This window comes from Lagopus muta, chromosome 2 (genome assembly GCF_023343835.1).
Source record: "Lagopus muta isolate bLagMut1 chromosome 2, bLagMut1 primary, whole genome shotgun sequence".
In the NCBI taxonomy this organism is placed as follows: Eukaryota; Metazoa; Chordata; class Aves; order Galliformes; family Phasianidae; genus Lagopus; species Lagopus muta.
The window spans coordinates 58,429,068-58,441,749 of record NC_064434.1 but is presented as its reverse complement, the minus strand read 5'-3'; the positions used below and the strand labels follow the sequence as shown (position 1 = coordinate 58,441,749).

Below are 12,682 nucleotides of genomic sequence, written 5' to 3'. Positions count from 1 at the left end.
ACTGCAGACATCATCCTGCCACTAATCCCACTGCAGCACAGACATCCACCGGTAATGGAATGTCACAGCAGGACCTGCATGGCTATCTGTAGCCCAATTTTTGTTGGTTATATAATCCACTTCAAGTCCATATGGAGTTGATAAATTACTTTTCTAGAAAAAGCACCTTCTAGAGAGAATTAATGGGCTCAAAGGTCTCCACTTAGAGGATGCTTTGCCAAGCTTGGTTGCAGAAGACTCTGGGCTGGCTGGTAAAAATCTGGGCAATATGAAGCAATTAGTTTTTAAGCTTTTGTGGTTTTGTGACTGAAAAGATAAAGCATGAAACTAAAAATATGCTGCAGAGTATTAAAGTAACACTGTAGATTTTCCTGAATTCACTGATGAAAACTTATGTCCTTCAATGCATTATGCACGTATAATCAGCAAAGTGTGCTGTGCCCCCCAGACCCCAAGTCCTGCCAGAAGCATTCTGAGCTACACAAATCTAATACTGCTAATTGCAGTCTGACCTCCTATTTCTAGCAGACTGTTTGTGTACTTTGTGATGAACAGGTCTTATCTTGAAGCAAGGTTCACCTCCAGTCCAAGTAAATTCTAAGGGCACAGATGGTGGTTGTGTTCATCATTTAATGCCATACAATCCCAGGACAAAACATTCACATAAGTACATAAAGAATTCCCTCCCTTCCTCATCCTCCCCTGGACTAGCACAGCTGGAAGCTCTGCTTGGTATTTTAAACATGCACTGAAGATCTTGGAGTATGTGGACTGACAGACCTCAAAATTAAAAAGCTTATTGTAGGTAAGGTGACAAAGAATGCCATCCATTAAATTAATGTCCATTTAAACAATGATGTGGAGAACAAAGAGGAGCTTCCCACCCACATCCAGGGTGGACTCAATGTTTTTGCTTTATTTACCAATGCTTGCCATTTTCAAAAGAGATGCAAGCATATGAAAAGATCCGGACAACTTCCTGACTGTTCAGAATTTGTGTCCAGATCAATTCTTCTTTCATACCTAATTTGAAACATAACACCACCCACAGGGAAAAAGACAACCCAGACAATAAGGAAACATGATTGGTGTTAACACTGTAAACGCCTTGATGTATCAACCTTTTGCAAGCCTCCCATTTCAAACTCAGTCAGATTTACTGTTAGGGAGTGGATGGAAAAGCTGTGATCCTCAAACAGGACTTTAATGTTTGTATTGTGTACAAGTCCAAATCATAAAGAGGCTCATCTATTGAGAAATATATTCCTGACAGAGGTACCTTTCTATCTCTGGGAGCTTTTGCTGGTTTTCAGAGGTAACATCACAAAAAGAAGCCCCTCTCCCACAAAACTCAGGGGTTGTTAGCTAGAGGAAAGGACATCCTAACACTGTGTGTGACAATCAAGTTACTGGAAGGGCCTTTTTCTGCTGAAGAGATTCATGAGACATCAACCTTAACCAAAGCTGAACTACAGATTGTTTCTCAGGTCTGTACTGATCCACCAAAGTCAATAACTGGGGTGGGGGAAGAGAAAGAGAGGAGGTCTTTCTCAACTATTCCAGCAGTTTCACAAGACTTACAGAATGACAACCACCCATACCAGTTATTCAAGTTCTCAAAAGCTCAAAATAAGTTGCAACTTTTTAATCTAAAATAACTGAAGTGTGTAAACATAAAACATTAATACTCAAGGGCAGCTACATTTAAATTCTCCACAGAAATCACATCCTTGCCATTCACCCTGGTATTCAAGTAGGTCATTGGACATGGCAGCCCTTATGTGGCTTTCAGTATTTCTGTAGGGTGGAAGTGAACATTGAGAAGGACAGCCATATGGATACACACAGCTTAGCAGCAGCATCTGGTAATTTTTAAAAAAAATCATGCAACCACAAAAAAATTGCATGCCAGCTCCCATAAACTGAAGAGAATGGAGAGAAGAGCGATCTTCAAGTACAATCCAGCTATAGAAAAGACTCAGAACAAGCAGGGAATCTCAGATTCAAGCATACTAGCTTGCTGGAGGCTAAGAACTAGGCTGCAGCTGTAGCATCCTTGCCTTTCTCCATATCTGACTCATCCAAAAGCTCTTTACCTAAACTGCACAGAAAAGCAGACTGCTCTAAATACATCCTTGATACTGATGCTAATTTTGCATCTAAGACACCTGTAGCTTTCTTCTCTTCAAAGACAACTTCATTCTGAAATGAACTGCTATTAGTTACTCTCAGGCAGCATCCATTCTCAGTATACTTACAGGTGCCTTCTTGTCAATGGGCTTTATCACAAACTTTTTGTCATTGAAGGAGATGTTTCTGATTTCACTCCAGGGGAAACCAATCTTTGGAGTCAGTCTGGAAAAAGGAAAAATATTTTAAGAGATGCTGTAATGAACTCTATTCTTTCCACTACATTACTTCTGAAACACAGACTCGGCGGGATGCAATGCTTGACACAACTCTCCTAACAGCAAGGAGAACAGCTGTAACAAAATCCCATAGAGGAGCAGGGGAGATGCCTGATCACCTCCCTTACAGTCTCTTCTCATGCTATTCAGTCCAGATTTTTACCTTATTCATTTTCTTTTAAATGTCTCCAGAGTCTTGCATACAAAACCCAGCAAATTATTCATCACATCACATGTTTCTGAGCCATCCTAGTACTCCACCTTTACATGCCCTCCCAGTTCTGCAACAAGTTCAAGGGCTTGTGCACCTGATTGCAATGAATTCCTTCACCTCCCCTTGCCCCAGCTAAATACCACCTTTGTGTGGTTAGTTTCACATTACGCTTCTTTTAACGTTCTGGGACCAAAGACACGTTCTCTAGAGATAGCAGTTAATCATCAAGAATCAGGTCTTACATAAATGTTAATACCAACAAGCAATCTTCCTGTTATTATCTAACACCATCAATGTGTCCCTCTTTGGCACACTGAAGTCCTGACAGTTACTTCCAGCAAACAGGTTGAAGGCACGAGTATGCAGTGGTCAGCACTTAGAGAAGTGTACATGAGCATAGTGAATCACTCCAAGTCTGTGTGAATCTCTTCTATGGAGCTCATCAGTTAAGGAAAAAAATATTTGCTTCAACTTCATCAGAACCGAAAGTTCCTACATAATTTCATTGGCCCAAGCTTAAAACAACCTGCTTAGTTTTAATCAGAAGTCAATAATAAATACGTTCTCTTCAGAATTTACCATCCCATAACCTTTACCTCAAATGCAAGATTATGCAACAGGGTGCCATGTAACGCTAAGAACTGGACAACAAATGATTTGATTAAGTAACTACTCTGGCCTCCTTCATCCTACTGTAAGAGTTTCACCCTTAGATAATATGGTATGACATTAACTGCAGTATTTCAGTTGTCCAAGTTCTGTTGTAGATTCTCATCCTCACTGCAGAGAAAAGGCTTGGCTTGAAAATGCCCAGAGGCAGGAGACTGTGCTTGTGGTGGCAATGGTGATGAGGAAACAGTTGGACTAGATGATCTTATAGGTCTTTTCCAACCTTGTGATTCTATGATTCTATGACATTCACTGAGAACAAACTCCCATCTGTAGCACGGCATCATTTGCCTCCTCAGGCTGAGCTTCAGCAATGAAATCTTTGCTTTTTCAGCTTTTCCCCAGTCCCAAAACTCTGCACGTACAAAGCATAGGTAGGGTGCACATGAACATTTTTCTAGTCCTCATATCTTCTCAAAAGACTTAATTACAGAGTTATCAAGAGTTATGGCAGAACCGAGCCATTTCTTCCAGCACTACATTTGTTTTGCAAATGCTCTTGATGGCTCTCTCCAGTCAAGGGCTACGTTCTGTCTGCTGCTGCAGCCCGAAAAACCTGTTTGTGCGACCATGGTTACACAGCAAGACTTGCCATTCAAGACTCAGGTATTACATGAGCGAAACTACTTTTCTTTCAAGTGACACTCCTTGTTTTCCAGGTGACAGCACATATTAGCATTGCAGAAAAGTCTACATTTCTTTTTGCCATCTTAACAAAAGCTCCAATTAATATTTTAGCTACATTCAAAGCTTTATGGATGAAAACAAACAGAATGGGTTAAATCCCCACTGTGTTTCACTGAGAGCCTGTTACAGATATATGACACGAAACCAACACTTGGAACATTCAGGAAAAAGCCCCACACAGTCCAGCCAGCATCCTTTCATTTAAAAAAAGTTCATTTTCAGTCCTCTTCAATCTGTGGAATATTAGAAGCGACTGGTAGGCTTAGACACAGCTGTTCTGACCTTCTGTATATGCTTATTTATAGATGTAGTCTATTATTTTCCACCTACTAACCAACAAATAATACCTCTGTCCTTACCAGAAGGGCTGATTAAAATTTTGTGTAGCCCAGCAAGGCCTCATTTCATTCTCTGGTTTACAGTATCAATAGAAGGTAGCTCCTCCCTGGATTCTGGGTGTTATCCGGCGTTGGTTTCACGCCTACCCACAACCTGCCTTTTTCACAAACTGGCAGTTGTACACGCATCTATCATTAGATTCCAGTGCAGGGATGGCCTCAGATGTCCTAGCACTCTGCAGACGTACTGGCCTATCAAGGTTCCAGTATTGTATTTATTGCCTGCATACCTGGCAACCTGCCTAAAGAAAAAGCTTGGTAAATTCCTTACCTTGGGACTCAGCTCTACAACCATTACTTGCTTTATCAGATGATATTTTTACAGCTGACATCTGCTCTTATATTAGCAGGTCAGGCTATCAGGAAAGCCACGAAAGCACAAATGATCTCAAGTGCACTTGTCTCCTAGCACAGCTTCACATTCTACAGGACAACAAGCAAGTTCTAAACTTTGCTCTCACTCTGTTAATAAGAAATGCCCTTTAGCTCCGACACCAGCCCTCACTCCAGTAGATGAGAAGTGAAAACAAAGCCTTACTTATCATCTTTTTCATAGATGTTGAGCCCTAAGGCATCAACTCCCAGCCAGAGGTCAGTTCCTTTCTTATTCTTGATTTCAAAGTAGTTGATTCCATACATCTCAAGGTCTTGAGCAATCTTCAGGTATTCCAGCATGGCATTCTCTCTGGGTGAGGCAGGGAGGAGAGCAGATGTTAGCTTCTCATTTTTCCCTGACTATCTCAAAAAGCAAAGAGTGCTCAGAAAAAAGACAAAAAAACAACAAACCTTCTCCTAAACATATCAAAATGCAGCAGTTACAACTGAACATTCTGCATTTGGGATTCACTTCAGAAGTTATGCCTTCAGTTACCTCTGTGCACACGCACACGTACATTCTATATCCTTTGCCAAGGCCTGATATTTCTAGAGACAATTAGCAACTTTCATCTCTTCCAGTGTTCATCATTGTCTTAAAGTACAGTCAGTGTGAAAAGAACAGTACCCTATACTTTCCCAATCTGCCAATGAAAATGCTTCAATGAACTTAAAGGTTAGAGACACACCTTTAGTTTTATCCACTTAGTCATCACTGATGCACCATGCTTGGATGCAGGGCTTTCAGAAAGCCACTGGTTCTCAGCACCAGCATAAAAACCCAACTGAATTTTACCATTTTACCATTTGATTCCACGTTGGATTAGAAAACAAACACCAGGAGCTCCCCACACAAGTGACTCTTGGAGGCTATTCCAAAGCATGCTGTCAGAACGGCAAACTCAAGGCAACTAGGCCTAGAGAGCAACACGAAACACTTACTTGAGCATACCACTGTGTTCAGCATGCCAAACCTGGATGCGTTCCTCCCACTGCTCTCTGGAGAGTTTATGTTGATCCATCACCCTAAATACAAGTAGAGAGATATTTGCAAGATTACACTTTGTGTTCTGCTGTGTCCATCAACACTGATACCTGCTATAGTCCCACTCATGAAGTCTCACAGAAACTAAGCCTGAAGATGTGCTCTCTGGAGCAGAGCTATTCAGAATGAACAAAAAGTAGGCATTTTTCCTGGAATTAGATACTGTGCAGAGAATCATCACAGGTGTAAAGACAAGCCACTTGTCTGGTAACATATTTATCTTTTGTGGGGACAGACTATCTAGCCTCATAACATGTTTTGCAGATATGAGATTTTGAGGACCATACACTGGAATTAAGAACACGTAACCTGCATTTCTCCAGGGAGGGCACATTCATGATTGACATCTCTTCTTAAAGATGAGACATTCACACACACTACCAGCACAGCAGCATGGCTTAGGAAAGCTGAAACCTACAGGGATTTCCTCTGCTGTATTCACCCAACTACCTCTCTCTAACCAGCTCAAAGAGATATCATAAAAACATACTCAAACACGGACAGAAATCAAGAGGACTGAAATCACATGTACACAGTTCAATTGAAAAACAATATGCTTTCAATGAAACTTTGTATAAATAGAGGAGAAGGAGAAAAAAAAAAAAGGCTGAATCAATTGATTCCTTTACCTCTGGGGGATCAGACGCTCTGAATTGAGGTATCCAGGCTTGTGCACATCTTTGTTGTAATCTCCAAATTTGGCCTGCACAGCATAGGAGCCAAGAAGCACTGCTGTTTCAGGAGGACAGTAGATCTCATCACTGAGAATCCCTTCCTTCACCTGAAGGAAGAAGAGCTTCTGCGTGATGTCCTGTATCAGCTCTTCAGCCACATCTTCTGGGAAGAACTTGGCACGGAACCTGAACTGAAGAGGATTTTCCTTTCTGATTTCTTGAGCAGAAACCTAAGGATAGATGACACCACAACTTAAGAAGGCTGCAAACAAAGAATTGCTTTTGCACATAAAAAGGAATTTAAGACATTTGCCTTAAAAGGCATTTGTTTTCAGAAGTACATTTCTGTAGTGCTTGGAGCCCACACCCTACAGTGAGAACTCTCCAACTTTCACCTCCAACTAAATACACAAAGCTCCCTGCAGAGCTTAGGCTAAACATACTCCAGCACTCCATTAATTATTTGAGAAGTCAGTCTCTAAAAATAATAATTAAAAGCGGACACATTCCATCCCATCTCTTTCCTTTAATGAAGACAAATAGGGGTCACTTCAGAGTGAAGTAGCCACCTTCAGCTCAGTGCATCTCCTGCTAACCATGCTAGTTGGTGGCATGAAATAAAGAGGGTGCAATGGCCTCTGCACTCTAGGAAATAAATTCCAAGGCTACAGCCCATAGGCCTCCTGCAGTTTTGCATCAAGCAAGTGACTGACAGCCAATTATTCTCATTCTTTAATTCCAGCTGCTCACTCATATGAGAACATAGAGGAGATGCGTTGTTATTTCAAACTCAGTAAAATTCTGCTTGTAAACAAATCTCAGCCTCTGAAAAATGCAGGGTTTACTGCTGCAAACCATCCACTGTTCTACACTTGTGACACATCATCCCCCTTATGCTAAGCAGGTATGTCACTGACTGCCTCTTCAGGAAAGACAGTTCACTCCCTCCTAAGAATTTCAAGTTTGCAAGTTCACAAACAAAAGCAGATCAGACACATGAGTCTCTATGTTACCACTGCCCAGACCTGAAGCAACCTTTTTTTTTTTTTAAATCAAGCAACTGATCCTATCCAAGCAAAGACAAATGCTGCTATTAGTCAAGACGTTCCTCCAGACAGAAGGCCAGCTGTTTCTACACAGCAGAATACAGCATCAAGCTGCTGATCTACAGTGAGAATTTCCACCATTCATACAGAAAGACCAAGTCTCCACCACGTCACACTTCACACAAACAGCTCCCACGGAGGTCACAAAGTTTTCCCCCAAAATAATTATTAAATTATGCATATTGAAGACTAATCAGCAAGTACAGGGTTTATGAAGTTGCAGCCAGTAACACATGAGGAATCATGTAAGCTGTAACTGTTAATCAGCAATTACCTTTTTATCCAGCTTCAGCCAAGTCTGGAATCCTTTGTTGTCTACATACTGCAGACCGAAGTACCACACTTCTCTCAAACCAATGGTTTTAACGACCTGTAACAGAAAGGTCAAAAAAACTTATGGTAGGTAATTGTTCACCAGTAATTCTCCTTCATGTATCCACACAAATCCCACAGCCACTGAAGCTGTAGGCAACCTACTCCTCCTGCATCTCTTTACTTCATCTATCTGACAAAGATACACAGTTGCCTCTGTAGAAGATGCTGATGTTGGCTACATTCACACATTGTAAATACCAACCAGATCAAAGATCCTGAAACACCCTTGCTGTATGGATCACACAACTACTAGTGAAAACAGATCTCTTTTCAACAAGTTCCTTTTCCTCGTTAGAAAAGATAGCCTAAGAATTCTTGATCTCCTATTTTCACTTGCTTATTATTATCGCTCAGTAGTTTGTTGCTGGCTCATCTGCCAGCAAAGCCATGCTCTAGACAGAGCTGAGATCTGGGAAGATCCACTGCACGTGGATCCAAATGCACCCCTGCTGCTAATTTGCAAAGTAGCCCCTGGTACAGTGGTGTGAGCATTACTACAGAGCTGAACTGAGTGGAAAGCAAGAGGTTTTCAGAACTACTCAGCAACTTAGGAAAGCATGACAGACTCTAAATTTTAGACTCTACTCTGAAAGTAATGCCTTCTATTTCATTATGTTGGCTCACAGTGTCAGAGGTGGACAGTGGTATGGCAGTAGAGGTTGAACCTTTCCATTACGTTCTGTTGCTGTGCAATAGATGGCAGCAGAGGGGCAGTCTGACAGAACGGCATCTGACATGGAAGTGTACATGGAACACAGGAGTGGATTTGAATTCCTCCGTGCAGAGAAAAATGGCTCACACTGACATTCATCAGTGCTTGCTGAATGTTTGTGGAAAGCAAACAGTGGATGTGAGCACAGTGAGGTGGTGGGTGGTATGTTTCAGAAGTGGCAATAGCAATGTGAAAGACAAGCCCCGGCCTGGATGGCCACGCAAAGCTGTCATGCCATGAAATGAAGAGCATCTTGATCAGCTCACCCACATGAATTGGCAAACCATGGAATTGTGTATGGAGCTGAATATCAGCTTCAAAGCATGCAGTGGCAGCAATCTTGGAATATCCTAAAGTTTGTTCCAGGGGAGTCCCAAGAGTACTCATACAAGAACAGAAAAAACTGCACGCAAGTTTGTCAAGACCTATTGAACCAATACAAAGCAGAAGGTGATAGTTTCCTGGATCACATCATTACCTGTGACAAGATATGGGAACATCCCTACGAGCCAGAGTCAATGCAGCAGTCCATGGAGTGGCAACATGTCAACTCCCCATTGAAAAAAAAGTTCAAGATATAACCTTCCAGATTAATATGTACTATCTTTTGGGCTAGGAAAGAGGTGATCCTTCTGGGTTTCCTTGAACCCAGAGAAGCCATCAACTCTGAGCACTACACCGTAATGCTGACTAAGCTGAAAGCTCAAACTTCTGGAGTCAGGCCTGAGAAGAAGGCAACCTTTCTCTCACAACATGATAATGCCAGCCTCCATAGCAGTTTGAAGGCCATGGAGAACACTGCCAATGTTGTCCTACCACACCACTGGATTTAGTGCCTTCTGGCTTTCGTTTGTTTGGGCTGATGGAAGATAGACTGTGTGAGCAACATTTCCCAGCAACAGTGCCATCAGAGCAGCTGTGAAACAGTGGGTCACATCTGCTAGTATAGATTCTTTTTGTTCATCACTGGCACAAATGCACAGCTGGTGGTGACTTTGTTGAAAAATACTACTTTGTAGCTGAGAATTTGCTCTCAGTTATTGAGCCCTTTGTAGCTATCAGAGCAACCTACTTAATTACCTGGACTATAAGCTCAAACAAGGATATTTCACCCTCCTTATTTAAAGCATTGCTGAAGACAATGTGGCCAGAGAAAACACTGGAACAAACTTTGTATTAAATGCACTCTTTGAACAGCACAAGTATTTTGTTCCAAAGCAAATAGTTAGGGGATCTCTTATTAATTTTTTGCTATACTTGCCCTTAAATTTGCTTACCAATGAGTCAGAGGCCAGCAGTTTGTACTCAAGAGTTTCCAGGGGTTGGTAAGGGATGTGGGTAAAAAATACATCATCCTGGCTAGCACTCTGTGAAGTACTCCTTATGTGTCATCTTGATCAACAGACAACATAATGCTTAGTGATAAAAGCAGGCCAAGAAAACCACATATGCATTACTATAGCCACCCATTTCCTGAAACCCCAGAACTTTGTTTTTATTTCATAAAAGAGCTGGACTCTGAAAATACTTTAGCCTTCTCCTGACTAGAGCTCCTCTTCCCTCGTTCCCCAGACACCTGTTTCACCACAAAGGTACCAAGTTTTCTGAAGGCCAGATGTGTTTAACGGTCAGAATCTGGCTTTACTCAACCTAGCAGAAATGCAGGCCTGTGTTGAGAGTGGTGCTTCCTGTTGCACAAAGAAAGTGTTGCAACATTGTCAGAATGAAGAGTTGCACAAATCAAGGAGTTCTCTGGTCATTATCTCTGAGTGCCTCTTATGAAGAAAAGTTATGCATTCTCTATACATTAAGACAGTCAGAAAGCTTACAGAAGTTATGGCCCTGCAGCTTCTTCCCAAAACCTAAAGGCAAGGAAGGGAAAAATATTAAGCTAAGCTTCAGAATTTGGGGTAACAAGAACAAAGACAAGAACCTTTTAGCCTGTATTCTGAGAAACAGCTTCGTAAACTTCCTTCACAGCAAAACAAGAGGAAAAACAACAACCAAACAATCCTTACATCCAAGATAATGGGTGGGAATGAGGGAATGCATAAAAATGCGTGAAGTACAAAATCTTAAGCCTGTCCATCCTACCAAAATGGACAAAGAATCCCTCAAAACCAGGACTGAAGTGTAAGGCACGTTCATGCAACAGAGCTAGGCAAGTTCACGTTTGTTTAATGAAGTTTTTTAATTCTTCAGTCTTCTGATGTTCTCCTGGTCAGATGATCTGTTCAAAAGGGATACTGCAGTTGCCTTAAGAAACTCTATTAGCTGATGGGTCACAGGACACTGCATACTTGTGCTTGGCCCTGTAAGGCACTGGCTATGCCAGTTCCCACTCAGAAATTGCCAGTGGCACATTCTCCTCCAAGGGAATTTCTTTCCCTTGTTAGTAGAAAGGCACAGGACAGCCTGGACCACCCAAGGAGATGTCCTGGAGCCAGCTTCAGAGATCACTACATGGGTTCTCAGAACACCTCAGATACAGTTGCGGCTTCAGTGGAGCTGTACTCAATATTCAGTGGTTTCATTATTTTTCCCTTCCTCTACCAGAGAGTTTTGACTCCTATGCATCATACGCTTGAGGCAGAAAAGTCAATAAAGCCGAAGGGCAGTGCCTGAGTAATTTTCCTAGCTGATAGCCAGACCAAGAAATCATGCTGTTGTTTTTAAAAATAGCTTGCTTCTTCAGCAGTCTTTCCCTCCCGCAGTGGTTTTGCAGCTCAAGTTGGGCCACTCCCCATTCCTGTGCAAACCTGTTGCTTCCATATGCTTTATCTGAGTGCAAACTCCATCCAAGATAAGGGCCCAGTAAAGAGAAAGAAGGCTGTGAGAAAAGTTGAAGTGAAATATAGTCTTCATCTGCCCAAGTTTGTGCTGCAGTTCTACCGAAGTTCCCTCCTGATGTGTAGAAGTGCACCCCAACAAGGTATAAGCTGATAACTTTCCAATGATAGGTTTTAAACCCAAGGTACAGGAGGTAAGGGCCAAATCTTCAGGAGGTGATTTTCCATCCCTACAGCACATCAAACGCTGCAACAAGAGCAATCTTCAGAGGTTCAGAACAACTTAGCAGACAGGAGGTATCTTGGATCTGAAGTATCCTGCCTTCTCAGGAGTTCTTGCTTCTCAGTGAGAGGTGAAGAAAGTAGCTTCTGTTCTGCCAGAGATGACCCTGACTCTTAACAGATATAAACAAATCATTGTCATGAAAAGCACAGGGCATAGTTATACTTTCTGTCTAAGCTGCTGCTTTTAAAAGCATAGCTTTTAGTCATTTGTGTTGCTGTGTCCTCAGAGATGAAACCTGAGTTTTCTGTTTTGGTTTAACATGGAAGGGAGGGGGGGAGGTAGCACAAGGGTGATGTGTTGGGAATGGAAGGTCAAACACAACATGCTAGCTCCAAAAATATGCAGGTGTTTCAGATGCACTTCATCAAATTGCTGATTAATACTCTAAATCTATCCCACAGTAATGAAAATCAAAAGGAATTAAACTTGTTACTAGTGCTAAACACACAGTTTGTGGTACTCTTGTGTACTGCAAAGTTCTTCAGTGATTATAATTTGGTTTCTTGGAGGAAATACATTTCTGTTTCACAGAATCATCATAGAATGGTTTGGGTTGGAAGGGACATTTAAAATCACCTAGTTCCAATCCCCTGCTATATGCAGGGATGCCTTCCACTAGACCAGGTTGCTCAGAGCCACATCCAGCCTGGTCTTGAACACCTTCAAAGAGCTGGCATCGACCACTTCTCTGGGCAACCTGTTCTAGTGTCTTACCACCCTCACTTTCCTAATATTTAGTCTAAATCTGTCTTCTTCCAGTTTAAATGCATTTCCCCTTATCTTGTCGCTACATACCCTTATAAAGTCTCTCTCCTGCATTCCTGCAGGGCTCCTTCAGGTACTGGAATGCCACTATGAGGTCCCCCAGAACCTTCACTCCTCCAGGCTGAAGTGCCTCAAATCTCTTAGCCTGGCCCCATAGCAAAGGCACTTCAGACCTCTGA

At 42.0% G+C, this 12,682-nt stretch overlaps 1 protein-coding gene across 1 annotated transcript in view; it reads right to left on the bottom strand.

Moving 5' to 3' along the window:
• The window catches only part of EZR (ezrin), a 36,295-nt gene that overhangs the window by 4,828 nt on the left and 18,785 nt on the right, over positions 1 to 12,682 (bottom strand). Inside the window, exons 3-7 of the mRNA XM_048937220.1 lie at positions 7,851 to 7,946; positions 6,426 to 6,700; positions 5,694 to 5,777; positions 4,915 to 5,061; positions 2,259 to 2,355 (exon numbers count right to left, since the gene is read on the bottom strand). Coding sequence (XP_048793177.1) covers positions 2,259 to 2,355; positions 4,915 to 5,061; positions 5,694 to 5,777; positions 6,426 to 6,700; positions 7,851 to 7,946 — 699 coding nt within the window. The remainder of the gene's footprint in view (positions 1 to 2,258; positions 2,356 to 4,914; positions 5,062 to 5,693; positions 5,778 to 6,425; positions 6,701 to 7,850; positions 7,947 to 12,682) is intronic.